We start from the raw sequence: 21,840 nt of genomic DNA, 5'->3' as shown, positions 1-21,840 counted from the left end.
AGCTGTGGAAGGAGAGTATAGATGTCACTGGCATTAAGCTTCAGGAGCAACTGCCATCAGGAGCAGAGCTGCAGTATGACAGGTGGAAGACCTTGAACCGCCTCAGAGCTGAATGTGCTTGCACAAGAGAAAACTGCACAATCTGGAGGCTAATTGACGATCCGTGGTGATATCCAGTCAGATGACCACCTTTTAAAATGTTGTCTTGCTCCACAATTCACAAGAAATTATATTTGCAACTTGAAAATATTTATTAAAATATCTTGAGAACTTTCAATATATTTTTAAATGATCTTTTCAAGCTGTTAAAACAGTGGAATATTACACAATATTGGCATATAGATCACCTGACACGCACGAACAATAATTTTGTGATGATGATAATGATGCAATTTATTAAAATATTGTCTCTTTCTAAGTAAAGTTATCTGAATAACTTTTTCAATTTTTATTTTACAGGAGGTGGAAATATTTTTCAAAATCTTGAGAAGACTAGTGTTCTACAAGAAGCACGAACATTCAACGACACTCCAGTAAATCCCAGAAAATGTACTCATATACTCACTAAGATACTCTATCTTCTCAATCAGGTACAACATTTATCCTTGAAAGTTTTTCTAATATTACGGGTCAATTTGAGAAGCGGTCAGTTTTGTGATCGCGCTTATAAGCTATCGTTAAGATAAGTTGAGCTCTATGCGTTTGCTACTCCCGCTGTTAGAGTGACCACTTCGAGAATCGAACTTCTCTAAATACAGTTCATGAGTTTAAAAATAGAACTAGTTTGATCACTTTGATAAAACGTTTAATCAGAAATATGTTTGTTGGCAATACCTCTGTGATCACGATAATTATATTCTACTCTCATTGACTTTCTACATACTTGACAAAATTCATGAAATAATAGAAAAATGCTATTATTGGATGAGGATGTATTTTATTATCAAAGGAATTTCACAGGAATCCACTATTTCTGTTTCATCCTTGATGTCCCAATAAATTCTTCTATACTATCTGTCAATAAGTTCATAAAAATATGACTCGTTCTACAAGTTTTATTTTTTTTCTCAGGGAGAGCAGTTGGGATGTACAGAAGCAACCGAAGTCTTTTTTGCTGTGACAAAACTGTTCCAGTCAAAGGATGTTGTTCTTCGAAGGATGGTCTACCTTGGAATCAAGGAGCTATCCTCTCTTGCAGAGGATGTCATCATTGTCACATCGAGTTTGACAAAGGATATGACTGGAAGAGAAGACCTCTACAGAGCAGCTGCCATACGAGCGTTGTGCAGTATTACTGATGTAAGTTTCAACTTCAAACAATAATTATTTTGCACTGTTATAAAAGCTGTCTAAGATTATGTGTTTTTCATCATTGTCGAATAAATATATAGATAAAACCTCAAAATTATGGAAAGAAAATTTAATATATTGAATGATTAATAATAGAAAATTATTTGTAAATAGATAATATCTTATGGATACTTGAATATTGTAAATTGAATGAGAATTCGAACGTGAACGATGTAATAGACACTAAATATTAAGGCTAGGCACACACCAGTTAGTCAGGACAAGATAATACATGATCAGACACGTTTAGTCACAATACTTGACATTATTGCTTATGACGCAACTCACACTGATTGTCATTGCAATTAGACATGTGAACAATGTGAAGTATTGTAACTAAACATTTCTGATTGTCTTGCCTTGTCTTGTCTTGACTAGCTGGTGTGCGCCTAGCCTAATATTTCATCGTCAGACCCCTTAGCGAGTGCTTCCAGCTGAAGGACAAATTTTATACTCATAATTATGTTATGTTGTATGTTGTACAGGTGACGATGCTGCAGAGCATTGAGCGTTACATGAAGCAGGCGATCGTTGATAGGAATTCAGCGGTGAGCAGTGCGGCCCTAGTCAGTAGTCTGCATCTGACCAAAGTGGCCGGCGAAGTTGTCAAGCGCTGGGTCAACGAGGCACAGGAAGCTGTCAACTCTGATAGGTACTGAATCTATCAAGCTAATAAATAATACTATCCAGTTATTGATTCAAGATACTCATTAATCATTCATTGAAATAATTGAGGAAGGACAAACAGGCACAGCCCAAAACTTTTCCTCACCCGAATTTTGATTCATATACTAGTCCAGAAACTTTATGTTCTTCCACTTCCTAAAAGTTGTACCCAATTTACTGAGCAAACACTATTAATAACATTATATGGTATTTCAAACGTATTCACAACTAAAGCTTTAATTTAAAATTAAGGAATAACCTTTAACAGTAGTCTTTCAAGATCAAATGAATATATTAAACAAAATCAGGCTTACTTGTAATTGTCACAAGCACAGATCCAAATGAATCGAATCATAAATCCAAATCCAGATACTGATCTCAGTTGTTACACCCTTAACAATCTCCAGTAAACTAAAAATTGAACATTTAGCAGCTCAATGTTCACGGAAGAGGAGCCTTATGATTAGTAGTTCATCAAGGTCTTAATTTGGTTTAACGCAAGACACGTTATTGGAACATGGTAAATTCACAAAACAAAAATTATGTAATTGAACAAAGTTATGAAAATGGAACACCATTTGGAATAATAAAATGACAATTCAACAACATTATTTATCCCACACAAGTAATAAAAAATACTCATTACAGTTAGTTTTTACTGAAGAATATGTTGAGGAAAGGTTAAAAAGAGAAAGTTTTCTGGCTTTCAGTTTACGAGAGATTGGTAATTATATAACTATTGGAAATATCTTACAATATTTCAATTTATCGTTCTATCCATATTCTGAATTATGTAGCCTTATATTTTAAAATATATTGGGTTAAAGAAAGGAGACGGGGCCGCCCTACCTGTACACTGGGCTATTGTTCCAAAAAGGTTCATCCTGCAACTCTCGACTATCACACTCTATTTTCCTCTGAATCCGCTTCATTACCTTTATTAGTGGCCGGAGTGGCCCCGTCTGCTTTCTTGAAGGCAGTTTTAGCTGGTAGGGACTCATCTATTACTTTCCACCTTACCTGTTACTTGTATTCTCACTTTATTATTGAATCTAGATCAGTGTTCAAGTAATTGTTATTCAATTATTTCTAATGGTTCATTATGATGAAACTCAACTTGTTCACAAGCTGTATACAGACTAACTTGAGTTACATACAATTCGTGGTTACACACCACGTGCGCTATTTATCAGCTGATGATTATTTGTAAGAATATAATATTATCAAATAATTCAATTTATAATGTATAGTATGATAATTATAGCATCAGCTTATGGAAAGCGTACGGCGTGTGTTCGTGGCACACACACATACACACGTCCACGTGTGTTCGTGTGTTCAAGTCTTCTTGAAAAAAAAATTCTTAATAAAAAATTATACGTTCTTAGTTTGACTAAATTTGTACTTAGTCTATAATCGATAGTAATGTGTGTGTTTATCCAATCAATGTAGGCTACCACTGGTTCACAGCTGAAAATGACTTTAATTAATCAGACTGGGCCACCAATTTATTCCTTGGAGTGGAATCCTTAACATTAGACCACGAAAATGTCGAAACTCATTAACAATAGGCGACCACTGAAGGGTCACTTGAACTTCTACCTGTTCATCCATTGCTTTCGGCGGCCCCGTCTCCTTTCTTTTACCCAATATATTTTATTATATTCAATTCATACTGTTCAATATGGATATCTAACTCAATATAATCTCCACTACTACACAGAGAGTATGATAGTTTGAACCATGATAATTTGTGTAGGAAGAGAGAAGGCTGATTCCCACTTATCAGTATCAGAGTGAGTGACCGGTGCAGTCAAAATATGATTCCCATGAGCTCAAATAGGACTATTCGCACTCAGCCCGGTCGAGCGTGTATGAATAGTACCACTAGAACTTACTAGAATAATATTCCCAATGTACCGGACACATTCACTCATACTCATTTTTGGGAATCTGTCTTTAAAAAAAAATCCGATTACACGTTTTTGCTACTGCCTTATTTTGGTAACTGCCCAACTTAATTGTAACTTACTTAATCAAGTATCAATAATTATTTGTTGTTGCAGCATCATGGTCCAGTACCACGCACTTGGAGTTCTGTACCACATTAGGAAATCTGATCGTCTTGCTGTAACAAAGCTCGTCGCCAAATTGGGACGCATGTCGTTGAAATCTCCTTTTGCAGTCTGTATGCTTGTAAGTTATTAACAACCGCAAATTGAAGTTACTTCTAGGAAGTATAATACCTCTGAGTATTGAGTTGGAATCACTATTTCCATCATGGATAACATAAGGGTTTTGTGGACTAGCGATATTCACGTTATAGGTTCAGTGGAAATTTTAGCACTACAAGGTTGCCGATCATCAGTTGTAACTGGCTGCTATATTAGATATCTTTGATTAAAATTATTCCGGTATTATTTAATCTAATATTAATTGCTGATTCTTGTTAACAATTATCAACTCGTAAATACATCTCATTTCTCAAGAAAATATATTTTTTCGTGATTTAATAATCCTCTTAACTCTGATAATTGATAACTCTGATTGTGAAAAAATAAATAAAATATACTAGTTGCTTATTATGTTTTTTCATTATCAAAAAACTGTTTGGCAACAGTGAGGAGGTGGAAAAAGATACAGGTATCTGTTTTGTCTAATAACAGGCAAGGATATCAAAACCAATATTAATCAAGTACTAACTTTATAGCTTGGAATCTCACTATAAGATAAGATTATGACAATATTGTTTACTCAACTAAATTCAACTTATGTTAAATTTTCTACCTTCCAACTGCACGTTTATCAGAGCCAAGTGTGAATTTTTAACATCATTTGCATTACTGTCATTAATTTGATTACAGATCCGAATTGTTTGCAAACTACTGGAGGAGGAAGGTGGTGAATGGTCAGAGTCGCCTCTGTTCGACTTTGTAGAATCGTGCCTGAGACACAAATCGGAAACTGTTATCTACGAGGCGGCGCACGCCATCGTCAATATGAAGAACACGACTCAGCGGGAGCTGGCTCCTGCCGTCAGTGTGCTCCAGTTGTTCTGCACTTCTCCCAAGCCCACTCTCAGATTTGCTGCCGTTCGCACACTAAACAAGGTACAAAATGCATGTTTACCTTGGATTCTGTTTAGGTGATCCAAGTATTCTTGAATTAAAAATTTGGTTATGACACATAACATACAAATTTGGAATGTTTTGAATGTTTAATAAAATACTTGACTATTGATAAAATTCAACATCCATAGATTATCATCCATCAAAAGAATTGTATCATTTGTACTGCTGTTATTATATTGAAAAAAAAAATATTTCTTTTTTTTAGAACTCGTGGCTGGAGATCAAGGCTTCTTTTTCCAGTCACGCCAAAAACTATTGTAATTTAATGATTATTTTGTTTGTAAAATTATTTCTTTTATTTGGCAATAAATTCATTATTCATTTATAATACATAAATATTTCAATACGAACAGTTTTAGGTTTAAGCCTGTTCTGTATTTCTAAAAGTTTATTATTGTTAATTATCAAATAAATTAATATTCTCATCTCAATGGGGAAGCTGAAAACTTCTGATTTATCAATCAGTAAAGTTGTATGAAAATCAATTCTGTATATACTTATCCATTATATTTATTTATCCATTCATATACCGTACATATACAATTCAGGTAAAAACAATAGGCATTCGCCCAAAACTGCTTTAAACCTTAATTTAGAATACACAGTCTACTTGCATTAAATAAAATAATAGATTAATATCAGACCAGTCTACAGATGGAAATTACTGAGGAATTGCATTTATTGAAATGCCAATGAATTAATAATTATTATTAAACGAAAATACAAATTGAATGCTGTAAACCATCCCGAAGACGTCTGCTACTGAAAATATTGACAACAGGGTAAACAGCTAGATGGAAATTCGATGAGCATTATATATTCAGAAACTATTTATCAGTTAGTGATGCAATATTAATTTACAGAAATCTATGCTAATTGCATTAGTGGGCCGTCCACTGGAACCGATTTCGTCCGAACTAGCATCGGCCGAAAACTACCGAACGCGTCCGAATGATCCCCCAACAAAGAAATCTATAGATGCTCGTTCATTGCAACAGGTTCATACGTGCACGGCCGTCTCCGGCCGATCTAGTTTTTGATTCGAATTGAATGGGATTTTCCAGTTTCCGGCTCTATCCGGCCGAAGTCGAGCTGAGACAACATCATCCTAACCTCAAAATTGTTTCACAGTCTTGTCTGTTTTTGTTTTTTGAACTTGTTCTGTTTTATAAAGTTTCAACTATGGTCAATGAAAAGTTGATATGTTTGGTTCAAGAACATGTTCCATTGTGGGATATGCGAGACAAAATATATCATCGTCGTGATGTTCAAAGGAATCTGTGGACAAAGATTACTGAATAAATAGGATCTGAAGATAAGATTATTGTAATAAATAGCTTATTTTGTGGATATTTGTTTATTCAATTTTTAAAATCTCAATATAATCATTGTTTATGAAAAATGTTGGTGGCTATGATGGTAGTTAATTCAATAATTGGCAACCAGCCAACTACTGAACTAGACTGACGAAAACTGTTCCAATGGACGACCGTGTTCGACCGTATTAACGGCCGGTAGATTCGTCCGATCCAACGGCTGAACGGATCGGTTGAATACGGTTCCAGTGGACGGTTAGCCTTAACGTGATACTCATTAATCCGTAGATTTTTTCAGAGCTATTGATGGGTTATATGTGTGTATTGTGAATGTGGGCAGGTAGCGATGTCGCACCCGGCTGCCCTGATGGCCTGCAACTGCGACCTGGAGAGCCTGATCACCGACTCGAATCGCTCGATCGCCACGCTGGCTATCACCACCCTGCTCAAGACAGGCGCCGAGTCGTCCGTCGACCGCCTCATGAAGCAGATCTCTTCCTTCGTCTGCGAGATCAGCGACGAGTTCAAGATTGTTGTTGTCCAGGTAACTACTGTAGCCTATATTCATCCCAATTATATGTGATTTTTCATTTTGAATGATGCTCATTATCACAAGAGATTCACAGCTAATATCTAGATTACTATTACTACAACAATTTTGAAATCCCTGATTAGTATTTGGCCGCAACTAGTATTTGACCGCCATAGTATATTGAAACAACTTCATGTATGGGATCTCAATTGCATACATGTCAAATTATATGCAATTGAATACATAGGTACATAGGAATACAATTGCATAGGTACATATCATTAAGCTTAAAAAACCACTTAATCCTTTTTCATATTTTTTTGTATTGACCTCATTGGATATCAATAACTTTCCTAATGAAAGTGTTTTTAATACTTTACCAAAGAATCAATTTAATTTGTAACATTGATTCGTATTTAACTAATCTAATAAGCAAATTGAATAAGTTTGTAAGTCAATCATTCACACAAACTGTTGTGAATCCGATGATTCATAAGACTTTGATGAGTCTGTAATAAGTTTCTATACAAGGAACCAAAAAGTGATTCCAATTAATTGTGACCATAATAAAGTTCGTATTAAAAGAAAAGTATTCAATAAGTGGATTTTTTGGAGATATTTAATTTTTTATATATTGTTTACAGGCGATTCGGGCACTATGTTTGAAGTTTCCCCGAAAGCACAGTGTGCTGATGAATTTCCTGTCAACCATGTTGAGAGACGAAGGAGGACTTGAATACAAGGCATCCATTGCCGACACGGTCATCACGATCATTGAAGAAAACCCGGATGCAAAAGAAACAGGTCTGTACCAGCATTTTTCATCCAATATCCATTTTCAATGATTTACTTGAAAATATTTTATGATGAACAAAAACAATTATAAAATATTTACGTAATAATAATTGATAACTCCACAATCATTTATATTTTCTTATTAATTACTCATCACCATTCGTATACTGAAATTTTTATTCAAGAGTAAATAGTCTTCATTAATGATTAATATTATCAATTCAATATGTTCCCATGATTTCTTTTCTGATGTCGATTTTATGACTATCAATCTATTAAACAATGTTAAAAGCCCTTTTCCATTTTGAACATTATGAATTCAGGTTGAATTATTCGCTTAGGAGCTAATCAGGAAAGAGAGAACTCAAGATTTTGTAAATCAGCCAATATGTTATTAATGTGTCATTGATTTTTTATATTGAACAAACTTTTACGTGAGTTTCAACTAGCATAATCCGGTTTATACCATTCATTTATATTTGTTCCAGGTCTTGCACATTTGTGTGAGTTCATTGAAGATTGCGAACACACCAGTCTGGCTGTCAGAATACTGCATCTTCTCGGCAAGGAGGGTCCCAAAACAAAGCAACCATCCAGGTTAGAAACATGAAAATAGCTATTCAAATCATTGCTAAATGTTGATGAACATTACACATAAGATATGATTAAATATAAATACAGTACATTCTATTTCCAAGAAAATACATTATTATGTAAGATGAATTGTTTTTTAACAATTTCTATTCTTGGAAATATATATATATATAATATCAATTGTTTTGAAGAATGTCAGAGAAGCATTCTCTACAGAGAGAAAGAGAAAGGCAGAGGTCGCTTTCCTTCCTGGATAATATTAATAGGATTCTACCAAAATGTATCCATCCATTTATTTATTGTTTCATCTATATCTATACTAATTCATTCATTCATGTATTGTTAGTCTTTATCTTTCTCATTAAAAATGGTTTATTGAAATGGTTGTTAGTGTCTTTGAGCGAGGCAATGACAACACCCCAATTGTACATAAAAAACGTCATTAAATACTTGATGAAATATAAGTCCCATTTTCCTCGCATCTCAATTGTCAATAATTATAATTTAAGGCATATTGCTAACACATATGTTACATATCACAACGATATTTAATGTTTGAGAAGGCATTTGGAATAATAAAACTTATTCTGGACTACTTTCTCACAATAGAAAAATCAAAACTAGATTTAAAAAACTGGACCTATAGTAACTTTTTCTTTCATATCGGCGTATGAGGTTTAATATTTCTGTTCAAACTAGTAAATGCAATGACATTAGCCTATATTTGTTAGAAGTGGATTCGATTACAAATTTTTCTTGTCTTTTTTCTTCTTTTCCTCTCCCATTCTTCCTTTTCCACTCCTCTTCACCCTTCATTCCTTACTTTTATACCGTCTACGAGTTTATTACATGGGAAATCATGGTTAACTAGGTATTTTTCCTCTTTCCATTCTATTCAGAACATCCCACCATAGAGCCTGTTTTTACTTTCCTTGCCGTACCTACTGTCATAGGTATCTAAGGAAAGTATTGCTTCCTAAAAAAACTAAGGTACACCAAATTAAAGTTTTCTTTAAGTTTCAAGGTCCCCTGAGTCCCAAAACATTTTTTTTACTACTATTTTGTATTTCCACTACAATTTTGTATTTTGATCTTTATTGTGTGCTTGTGTTGAATAAATTCATTGATTGATTGATTGATCACCACTCATTCATCTAAGTATTTTTTTAAACATTATCTCTATAAAGACAAATGGAACTTGATATACATTTATTTATTTATATGTATTGTTGTCATTTAATAACTCGTTTCAATAACTTTTCAATTGATCATTGTAATTTTTTATTTTATTTTATCATAACAGTATTCATATTGTATGAACGCAATGATAAAGTTCTAACAAATCATAAATAAATTAAAATATATATTTCTTCTAATTATGAACTATTTGATTTGTAATGATTGTATTGATTAGGTACATCCGGTTCATCTACAACCGCGTGATCCTGGAGAACGCGGTGGTGCGTGCGGCGGCGGTGGCGGCGATGGCGCGCTTCGGGGCGGCGTGCCCCGCGCTGCTGCCCAACATACAGGTGCTGCTGGCGCGCTGCCACATGGACTCTGATGACGAGGTGCGCGACCGCGCCACATACTACCACTCCATCCTCGGCGCTCAGGACAAGGCGCTCGCCAACCACTACATCGTCGACACCCTACAGGTACAAATCCAACAAGTGTTAAATATGTCAGTAGATGATGTTACTATAAAGTGTGTACGAAACCCGTGAAAAAATAAAAAAATTTAGTCGAGTTTTTTTCTTCAATTTTCAAGAATTCATTCTTGCATAATTTATTGTATCTTTGAATGTGAATATTCTCGAAACGATTTCAGATATCGATATGCGGTTTCGCACATCCATTACCTCTTGAAATTCTGTATGGAAATCATGTATCACATGACCACCTTCCCATTAGAAAATGATGAAGTTGGACTCAGAATGGAAGATCCAAAATGGCAGACAAAAATTTTGAAGCCATAGAAAAGTAGTTCTTTATGTGAATCATAATCAATCAAACCTACTGTCAAATAATTATCCTTGTAAAAGAAATATTTAGTCCAGTCAATATAGTCATAAAAAAGGGGGTGTGCTTGCAATTTATATTGTAGTTCTGATTTTTTAATATATTATTTGGATACATGAGAGAAGTCCAGAACCAATTTCATCATGCAAAATTCCCTTGTTCTAGAAACAGGGTGGCCCAAAAACCTCGTATTTTCGGTTCATTTTCCAGTTTTCAGCTACTTCTGCCAAATCCAGTAATCGTACAGAAAATTTACTCACGTCTTTTTTAGATTATAACATTCTAGATAAAATCATTTGGAACCCTTTATCTCCAATGAGTACTGAGTTTTGAAAAATGAGTAGATGACAAAGAATGTACTGATTTATTAGTACTGATTTTTCAAAAATGAGTAGAATTCAAAGAAAAAATCAATTTTGATGAATTTTAGTTCTTGATATTAAAATCAGAACTACAATATAAAATTGCAAGCACCAATGTAAATAGTGACAACTAATAATTAAGCTGTTTCCATATTCACACCAACTACCCACATAACAGTATATATTATTGGTAGTAAATTAATAAAGAACACAACATCTAGTTTCGGCTTTATATTAGTTTAATATAAGTGTTTATTTAAAAAAGTTTTGAAAAAAGGGTACTATGAAATTATTTTTTTTGTAATAAACAATTCAAGTTGCCCTATTAAAATACTTTATTAGAAAATATTGGTATGAAATTAATTTATTAGTGTATTATTGAGTGACACTCCCTAGTTCCTCAAAATCATTATGGGAGAAACTTTATCAAGGATAGATAAATTTTGAAATTGAATTACAGCTGAAATATCAAAAAAATATTACAGTTTTTTTTTTAAAGAAAAGTATTGTGCTTATACAAAAATGAGGAGGATCACTATTATAGTTCATAATCATATCAATAAAAATAACTTGAAAAGTTTTTTAATAGGTTATTCCCGGGTTATCCGATGGGACGGTTCCGGCTGAAGTATGACAGTCTTAAGGCCCATTTACGGCTTAAATGATAAATTCAGGCGAGGAGGAACTTCCGTCAGGAACTCCCCACCAACAAAAGCCATACGAATATTATTATTACTTGAAAATCAACTCTTTCTGATGTTTTGATGTTTCATCTCCGATTTATTTAACCTATTCTAACCTAAATTTCAGCTTTTACTATTATCCTGAAGGAAATTGCTGTTATGGACAATCATTGATTGACTATTGAGAGAGTCTAGCATTTTCATCCTATGTCTTTTCTATTGTTATTACAATAATATTCTTCTTTGATATTCTTTCTCAGTTTAATTTTCAATTGCATATATAATTATTTGCTCATTACATTATTCGTTCCAAATTCACAGGTATCTCTGCCGATCCTAGAAAAGTCTCTCCACCAGTACGTGCAGAACCCCAGTCCAGTTGCATTTGACCTGAAATCGATTCCGCCGCCGTCAGCTGTGCCCGATGATCACGTGACTGCTTCCAATAAGATCGCAACCGAAGGATCAATCACCTCAACCGGTAAGTTTCAATAAATCAACAGGCACTGACAGTAACGAAGTTTTTTCCTCGTTCAGGTCCTTGAATCTCTAAAGCTCTGAAACTTTGTACCAATACCTATAGGGGGGCATTTCAGCATTATCATGTTCTACGAATCTCACAGATGGTTATTTGTTGGCGATACAAACAATGCCTCCTCCATTAAACTAAATTTCTCACAGGTATTTTTTAAAAATTAGGGTTGCGTAGAAATCGGATCATTAGGTAGTAATCCTAAATACCTCGAAGATAGTTCGCTCATTCGCAGTCGTACTTTCAGTTTTGTTTCGAAAACTTCAGACATTCAATAAATTAATCCAGGTGTCTCGTTATGAAGTATGGACTTTATAATCGATTATTTCTCAAAAAATGTCGTGTACATCCGACATCCTAGAAAATTTATCAAAAATGAGCTGACTTATCAAATAATAAATCTTTATAGTCAGATTCTATTGAGCCTTAATTCGATTACTCTTGATTTTTACTGTAGGTATAAATTCAATGTCATATAATACATATGTAAATACATATTTCATTTTATTACTCCGTATATCTTTCAAATATAGTAACAAATTTGTTTCATCCAAAAAATCCTTTTCGATATTGATCTATGACTTGGTCATTTTTGTTTACCAGTTCCGAAGGTTAGCTTGGCCTCAAGAGAAGAAAGTTATGCGGTGAAGTTACAGAGTGTGCCAGAAATCGCAAAACTGCCTGGCCCACTGTTCCGCTCTTCAGACCCCGTGCAGCTCACAGAATCCGAAACCGAGTATGTAGTCCGCTGCATCAAACATTCCTTCCCTCATCACCTTGTTCTACAGGTAATTCTAACTTATATTCTTATTATTAGAAAGTATTTTCACGCTAGTTAATATTGTAATTTGAACTTAATAATATTTCACGAAGCAATCTTCGGTTCCATGTTGTCTCTTTATAAAATGTTAATAGAATATAATCAGCAGTGGGTTAATTTTCTCAGATAGTTACTTTTTTTATTTCTCTTACTACCATTAAGAATGCTACGTTTTTCGATTACAGGAAACAGTAGTCGATTCATCCCTTTCCTACCAAGCATCTTTCAAATACAAATTGATTATTGTATTGTTGTGAAGACTCAATGGAGAATGCAGTTTGAAATTTTAATAAATGCGGAGTCCGCATTCTCAAACAATGATTTCTTTCGAGAAAATTCTGGAAGTGCTTTATGCATGTTTTGTACATTTACAGCATACAAGGTGTAGCACATGAAGTTGATTGAAGAACTTAGCAGAAAGATTACGAAGACAAGAAACAATAATGAATAAGGTTGAAAAAGCATAACATATTGTATCAAATTTATTGATTTTCTAGAAAAGAGACAAGTAGAATGAATCAAGAGTCAAGTGAAGCCGTGTTTCATACAAGAGTAGTAAAGGACCAAAATATAAAAATGGAAAGTATCCAAAATATAAAGGGTATCGGTGATTTTATTAAAAAATGGAAAGATTCATTCTACTAATAGGATTTAGGAATAGAAAAGCGTCAAAGCTACATAGTCAACGTCAGAAATCTTCAAGATTATCTTCAATTGAATCATTAATCAAGTTGTTTTTATTTTGCAGTTCGAGTGTCTGAACACATTGAACGACCAACTACTGGAGAATGTATGGGTGCAGCTTGAACCAAGCGAAGGATACCAAGTGATTCAGAGCATTCCATGTCCTCGTCTGCAGTACGGAGAGTCGGCTAGCACCTACATCGTATTGAAATTCCCTGATCAATTATCAGCAACAATCGGTATGTAATTATAGCTTTCACAAAAAATTGTTTCTGAAATATCCCAATTTAGACTTGGATGGAAGTTTATTTTGACTCCATATTCAGGCGTAGAAAGATATTCTGCACATATCAGAGCACAATTCACATTAGCATCTCATATAGTAACTGTTAATTTTTATTATGGTATACAAACAAAAATCTGAATTATTCTTCTCAATCTTTATTAAATTTCTTGGTAGCTATTTGTATGTCTTATATTCTGAAAAGTTACAGCAATTATTTATTCTGTTCTAGGATCACTCTTGATCCACTGTTGTAGAATGACCTTTTTATCTGTTGACGTGACAAAGTTTGGACAGTAATATCATAATTATGAGCTTCAGTCACATTATGATATTGTATGACATAAACTTATAAACATTAGACTCTTTGATTCTCACTTTTAATCTTTCTTTTTTTATTTGTTTTTGTCTTTATATCTGTTGAATATCTATAGCTTATGTCATGCTTGTAATTAATGTTATAGTTCATCAAGTTCCAATAATTTGTTGTAATTTCAACTTTTTCCTACAGGGAATTTTGGTGCTACTTTGAAATTCATCGTCAAAGATTGTGATGTGTCCACTGGATTACCAGATACAGAAGAAGGCTATGATGACGAATACATGGTAATAAAGCAAAGCAATCCTTCACTTTTTACATTCTGGATTAGCATAAATTAGCAGTTTAAATTTTAGAATATTTTGAAATTCTTCAGCTATAAAATAACTATATAAATTGAGAATTGAGTACCGTTTGAAAAATGTTCATATCTTATGAGTACATTATTAGTCCACACCCCCAATTTATTACTACAAAGACTGTAACTACCAAAGGTAGCACATGACGAGATGGCCCTTGGTTTCATTATTTCAAATGGGGGGCCATCTATACGCCAAGAATACAAGTGGTCTCACAGACAGCTTCTTTTGAAGAATTATAAAAAACCGGAGGAAGATGTGATGCCTCTGATTTGTTGTTAAATCGATCGGAATCAGGGAAACACTTGACATTATATGATTTTACTTTTCTTTCATTTATAAATGAATACTTGGCACACCTGCAAAAATGTATATAATTAAAAAAGTAGGATTTAAAAAAACACATAAGTGTGAGCTAATGCTTAAAACTAAACTAGAAAAAAGCACTACGTAAAAGTAAAAATATGTAAGTTTCAAATCCTCTTTACCCCGGTTGCATAAAAGCCTGTTAAATTAATCGTGATTGAATGTCATGAGAACTAATCAGAGAAGCCTTTTTTCAAAAAAGCAATCTCCGATTGTTCTTGTGGCATTTAATCATGATTTATTTCCAACAGGCTTCTGTGCAACCGGAGCTTCGTATGAGTTTTTCCTTCAAAGTAAACTCTTCGTAGATCTTCTGATATAACTTAATTCTTCAAAGTAAACTCTTTGTAGAACTTCTGATCTAACTTAATTCTCCAAAGTAACCTCTTTGAAGAACTGCTGATAAATGTCAGTATGATTTAAAAAATAAAAAGCGCTTTGTATGAGCTTATGATGCGTGTTATTATGATTTCCATCAAACTCTTTATATGAGATTATAATATGCTTGAAAGATGTATGCAATGAGTGTAATGCTTGTTGCAGCTGGAAGACGTGGAGGTGTCGTTGAGCGACCAGATACAGAAGGTGACGAAGGCGAACTTTGGCGCGTCGTGGGAGGAGGCGGCAAGTGGCTTCTGCGAGATGGAGGATATGTACAGCCTGGCGAGTATGACGTCACTGGATGAGGCAGTCGGCAACGTGACTGCCTTCCTCGGCATGCAGCCGGCAGACCGATCCGACAAGGTCCCAGCCGGCAAATCGGCGCACACTCTCTTCCTCGCTGGTACGTTGCACAAACCACATAATATATAGTAGAAATCAATTTGTATTTAGATCAGTATCTATCATTTAGTATTTGGATTACAATCAACATAAATTAGTACGTAGATCGGTATCAATTTTTTTACAGAAGTTTTACTATAAATAATCATATAATAATCATGTAGGTGTAGACTATCAAATGTTATTTGATTTTCAAGTAAATATTTTGATCGCTTCTTCCACTATTATTCTTTATACAAATGATTTGCAATTATCAGTCCATCAGTCCCAGTAGAGGTGGGTATCACATTATACGCTGATGATACAACAATAATGTTCAACAACAACAGCCTCAATGAACTGGAGGTGGAAGCAAATCTACAGACAAATTCTGTTGTATAATAATAATAATAATATCGAGTGACCTGGCTGGCTCAGGTCTGGTGTCAGAGTTTTCAGGTCGCAACTGATCAATTTCAGGGCCTCTGACATGACCTAACGACTACTTTTTAGGAAGCCGGGACCGACGGCTTAACGTGTCGATCCGATACACGGGAGTGGCCCGAGATAAATATCTTGCCCGGGCCGGGATTTGAACCCGGGCCTCTGAATCACAAAGCCAGCATCTGATCCACTCGGCTACGGCCACTCCTAGTTGTACAATATTATAATGAATCATTATTGTCAGTGAACCCTAAAAAAAGTAAGTGCCTTCAATTTGGTTTCAAACATTATGTATTTGAGCCAGTAATTAGCATTGGTGACTCTGTTGTGGAGAATATGACAGAGGCGAGTCTGTTGGGACTGATTGTGGATAAGGATCTCTCATGGAATGCCCATACTGACAGACTGGCGAACAGAATCAGTAGCAGTTTATTTGTTCTGCGAAACACAGTCAAGTGTGTGCCCCCTGAGACAGGAAAAACGTTATATTTCGCACTCATTCTTTCACATATTGCATATAGAATTGAGCTCTGGGGTAACACGTCTCTGCAGAACATAAATAAGATATTCATTCTGCAAAAGCGGGCTATTAGGTGTTTAGTGGGATTGGGGTTCAATCATCCTTGTCGAGATTATTTTAAAAGGCAGTGCATACTCACTGTACCTTGTATTTTTATTTTTAAAACTTTATTATATGTGATTAAGAATATGGGCAGTTTAACGACCAATGCACAGGTACATTCACACTTTACAAGAAACAGGAACAACTTTATCGTTCAGCCTCACAGGCTAACTCTTTTTGAGAAAAAAAACTAGCTACATAGGGACAAAATTTCTAAACAAGTTGCCTAGTAATATAGATTTTAAGAGCATGACTTTCAAAAAAGATCTTCATAAGTTCCTTGTTGAAAAAAGTTTTTATAGTGTAAATGAATTTTTATGTGACAATTATGTGTGAAATCATATAGGCTAGATCTATATTTTTATTATGTTAAATATTGAAGAGATTTTTTTTTTGTACATGACAATGTTCAATTGTATAGTTGTGATTCATAATGACTGTACTGTATTGAACAAATAACAAATATTATTATTATTATTACTTACTCATGTATACTTGAGTTGATTTTTACACTATACTGTACATTCACTTTCTGAGCTGATAGTGGTTATGGTGAAGTGGATTCCCACTTTTTCGGTTAAGACGACTTGTACACTGAAGAGTACATTGTCAGCTATCGTATAACAACAACTATACAGGTAGGAGTGGCCACAATTCAGCTGTAGAGTTTTTGAAAAGTTGTATTTTGAGAGAGAGGTTAGGTCTGGATAGAGTGAAATCAATATGTACACTATACTGCACACTGGGTCTGAGGAGGTCAATACCAAGTGAATTCATGATAGTACAACCAAGTATAAGAATGTTACTCGCCAAATCATAGTTTGGTCAGATAGAGATCTATTAGTATCGGTTTTAAAACTCTTGGAGGTTTTAAAGGACTGTTATCATGTACGTTTATTAGTTTCAACTATAGTTAAATGATGTAATCGCATTGTCGCTCGTTTCATTCTTTGGTTCTCATGGCAATGGTTCCGTTGAGTGGCGTTTCAACCTCGGTTCAATCTAATAGACGTTGTAATGGGGTATTTAAATTTGGAATATATTGGGGTTATATTAAGTATGGTATTGTGATGGTATTATAAGGTTGTGAGAACAACCCTAGACATTATGGTAACAATTTATAAAAGGGGAATCGCTTGGCTTGCGAGAGGTTAAATTGATCTAACTCTATAACTCATGAGAAAGGAACTATATTTTAAAATAATAAACAAAACAGTTATATTTTGGAGAACTAAGTAATCGATTTAATCAAATTGTAACTCAAAATGAAACTGGAGACTTAAATAAAAATAATATTGAGAAAACTTTTTAAACAAACAATAGAATAATTACAGGATTTGCCTTCAATAAAAAAAAATGAATAATATATAATAATAAAATTGATAATATTAGCTCACTGAACTCACTGGACCAGGAAAATGGTGTCTCGGAAAAGAAGGGTAGAGCCGGCCCGATTATCTGCAGTAGATAGCTCCAGGTCCCGTCCTCGTAACCGACTGACTAGAGCCTCTCATTTTTTCATAATTTTACTTGTCATGAATTTTCACCGTCGTCAGCAATTTATCTATTCATTGTGAAAATTCATGACAAATAATAAAAATTATGTAGTTCTATTACATCCCCGGGTCCCCCTAAACTTCGGCCCGAAGTTATCGAAAAAACGGCATCTCTCTAAGTTAATTTTTACACATTTCAATAATATTTCAAAAATTAAAGTCAAAATTACCGCAAGCTAAAATTATTATTATTATTCACAATATTATTCTAATTGGATATCTATATGTAACATAACTTTCAATGAATACCTTAAATCTATGTGAGTGCCAATTCATAAGCTAAATGCAAGTGATATAATTACATTATAGTGAACTAATTCATAAAAAATCAAACTTAGCCTAACACATCAATCAACTTCAAATCAACAATTCAATACATTCATATCTGAATAAGAATTGAATGGAAAAATTTCAATTATATTGATGAATAAAATTAAACCTACAAAATCTACGAAAGTAATAAAATTGAATCATAATGCAAAAATTAAACATCAAGTCCGAATAGTATTCGAGTAAGCAAAATAATATTGTGGACCTTGAAAATAAGAATAATAATAATAATTGAAATAGTTTATCTTCTAATCTGGGAAAATATTTGAATCGATAGCATAAAAGAGTAAATGGATACAATAATAGTGAATAAGTAATTATTATTTGCATAGTTTCCTATATCCTAACCCATTATTTTAATGATTTCATTACATACTACTTTACTAAAACACAATATATTCTTAAAGCTCCTGTGGGTAGTCCACAATTGGAGTACGTTTCGGGACTCTCAGTTGATTTGCTTTCTTCTTAATATAATTTTGAAGACATAAATACAAGAATATAACAGTTATCAGTGTTTGCCAGACAATAATAATATAAATGATCAGTTTATTGTTCACCCCTAACAAATCAAAGTTATTTGGCATTTCAACATGATGGAAAATTTCTTCTGAGAATGAGTTGTGCTCTTCAAATTTTGAAAAATTCAAGTGCCAATTTTCATTTAAGATTTCCGAAAGGTTTAAGTACTGAGGCAGAGTCTCATGTTTAAAAATTGGGATGCTCAATTTAGATAAATTTGTCCACATGTGAGGAATTAAGTTATTAATAGCTGGAAAAGGATGGGAACGGGAGTCGCAAGGATAAAGAGTGCTTATCAGTACGTCGCCGTTGTCGTCTTGAAGTTCGCAGTTGCAAGGGATGTGGAGTGATAGGGTTCCTGGACTGTTGCTTGGGACCTCAGTTGTTGAGTTTTTACAGCGAATTGTCGTCTTTTTGCCGGTGTTGTGGAATAGGAAGGTGTCTTCTCGTAGGCGAGTGATTAGGGTTTGATTGTCAGTTGCTTTACAATCAAATTTGCAGACTTCTCGTAGCTCCGATACGTCTGCTTCTGATGTTAGAAGGTGGAGACAAGTGGCTTGGGTGGCGGAGTTCGACATCTTTTTCCTCGGAATCAAGCAGAGGCCTTTCTGCTTGAACTGGCAATCGTCTTCTTCGTCATCTGACAGGATTTGCAGTTTATTTTCTTCTCTAAGTATCAGGTGATGTTGGGAGGTCAAACGGCAGGTATGACCATTCCAATGAAGCGGGATAGATTGCAGGTGGAATAATGAAATAGTTGAATTTTTCTTCTTTATTGGTATTTTGAGGGTAACCAATAGTTCGTTGTCGGATTTTCTGCAGGATGTTAGTTTCAAGTTTCGAATTTTATCGTTGTCTTTTGTTGATATGGTGAAGTTTCTCTTGTTTATTTTCTTTTCGAGTTCTTGAAGTCGATTGTTTAGGTCTTCTTTTGAAATGACGTGATGAGAAAGTTGTTGATTGTAGCATCTCATGTCGATTTCATTGTAGTTGTTAGATAGAGTCATCATATACATGAAAATAGTAGTCCTCAGTTGTGTTTTCAGTACATCGGTTGTAGTATTCCCTTTCTGAAACTTATTCTGTTGGGTGAATGATTCTTGCCAAAGAATAAGGTCATGCTTCATGTTGTTCAATACTTTCTTCACGTTCTCTGCCATGCCGTTCATCTTGCGTGTGTTGTCTATCAATTCGACATGTTCAGCGTGAACGAAGTCTTGAAGATTACTGAGATGAGAAGTGATGTCGGTTTCGGTTTTCACGTATGCGCCCAATTCTTCGTCGGTAGCTACTCCGCAACACCAGTTTAGGACCGCCCCGATCGTATCGATAGAGCGTTCGCGGCGTGGTAGTCGATTTTCGCTCTCAGCTGGAGTGTTGTCGTCATCGCTGCCAATGTAAATGCCGTCTTGTAGTTGTAGAAGTTGCAGCTCCGTTCGATGAATCTGATCAAATACTGCACACTCCGATGAGGAAGGGAAAGGACATGAGTCAATTTTTAAAGGAGTACTCAGAAGGTTCCTCATAACAAATAAAGGATTTGACCTAGGAATACTGAATGTTATTGGAACTGTGGACTCGTAAAATACTACATTGTGAATTTCTTTAAATAGAGCTCCGTGAAAAAGAGAAATTTCTTGAGACAATACCGTACAACATATTTCTACAAATGCTAAGGAACAAAGTATTATGGTATTCATTTTAAAAATATTATATCAGTTAGTACTCTATATTAATCTATCAATGAACAGTTCGTATAAGATATCAATTTTATAAACAATAATTACTAGTAAAATCCCCAAAACCCTACAAATAGATTATGTAAATGGTCAAATTAATAGCTATTTCTTATATTCCAATCGTAATCACCTACTGGAATTGATTATTTCATTAACATCAATACAGATAATATTGTTATTAAAATATACGTTTTCACATAAATAATCTTATAAATAAATAAATTATTATATCAAGAATCATCCGTTTCTGAAAAAGAGAAACATTTTATTACATACGAGTCAAGAAAATAATATTCAAGCATAAATCGTATTTGATGATTTTCAAATAGCATTCATTCATAAACAAAAACGTGAGAACAATTCACATCTTTTAATAATGAATCATCGTTAGAATGTCTAGTAAAATTGTCTATCAGAGCTCAATTATATTTCATTGTTTCATCGAAGTAGAAATCATTGATTAATTGATTAATTGAAATAATTGATTGATTGAAAACTGCATACTATTGTGATTTGAGAATCATCTCGATATTTAGTCGTGAGAAAATGGATTTGATCGCTTCACAAGTCAATACTGATCTCGCAAACAAAATTCTCTAAAAATTCAGTTGTAAGCATGATATTGTTTTTCAATGATTTGGAAAATAAATAAATTACATGAATGTTTCATCTCGATTTCTTCTCATCAATTGTCTTTTAAATTAATGAAAGGCAAAGATTTAGGATGAGCGAGGTATAATTGCTAGCATAAAGAAAAGTGCTGGAATAAAGAATACAGTTAGACAATAGAACAATAAACACTTAATTGATGGGATCTCGTATGAAATATTTTTTCAATTTATCTACATGAAAAGCTACATTTTTATAAGTACCTCGTAGCGGAAAAAATATCTCATAGACTTCATCTGTTACTTTCTTTACTACTTCATATGGGCCTGAATATTTTTTGACTAATTTCCTAGACTGTCCTTGTCTTACATCAGGATCGTGGACCATAACTAAATCTCCTGGTTCAAAAATGCAATCTGTTCTATTCCTATCGTAATAGTAT

At 34.1% G+C, this 21,840-nt stretch overlaps 1 protein-coding gene across 1 annotated transcript in view; it reads left to right on the top strand.

Annotated features, from left to right (window-relative positions):
* The window catches only part of LOC111053297 (coatomer subunit gamma), a 29,222-nt gene that overhangs the window by 1,447 nt on the left and 5,935 nt on the right, over positions 1-21,840 (top strand). The window contains exons 2-15 of the mRNA XM_022340152.2: positions 460-590; positions 1,072-1,299; positions 1,836-2,002; positions 4,083-4,212; positions 4,881-5,126; positions 6,804-7,007; positions 7,640-7,799; positions 8,279-8,387; positions 9,799-10,042; positions 11,773-11,932; positions 12,587-12,771; positions 13,552-13,726; positions 14,282-14,376; positions 15,358-15,598. Of these exons, the coding sequence (XP_022195844.1) occupies positions 460-590; positions 1,072-1,299; positions 1,836-2,002; positions 4,083-4,212; positions 4,881-5,126; positions 6,804-7,007; positions 7,640-7,799; positions 8,279-8,387; positions 9,799-10,042; positions 11,773-11,932; positions 12,587-12,771; positions 13,552-13,726; positions 14,282-14,376; positions 15,358-15,598 (2,475 nt within the window). The remainder of the gene's footprint in view (positions 1-459; positions 591-1,071; positions 1,300-1,835; positions 2,003-4,082; positions 4,213-4,880; positions 5,127-6,803; positions 7,008-7,639; positions 7,800-8,278; positions 8,388-9,798; positions 10,043-11,772; positions 11,933-12,586; positions 12,772-13,551; positions 13,727-14,281; positions 14,377-15,357; positions 15,599-21,840) is intronic.

Source organism: Nilaparvata lugens, chromosome 1, assembly GCF_014356525.2.
Source record: "Nilaparvata lugens isolate BPH chromosome 1, ASM1435652v1, whole genome shotgun sequence".
In the NCBI taxonomy this organism is placed as follows: domain Eukaryota; kingdom Metazoa; phylum Arthropoda; class Insecta; order Hemiptera; family Delphacidae; genus Nilaparvata; species Nilaparvata lugens.
This window is presented reverse-complemented; position numbering and strand designations above follow the sequence as displayed.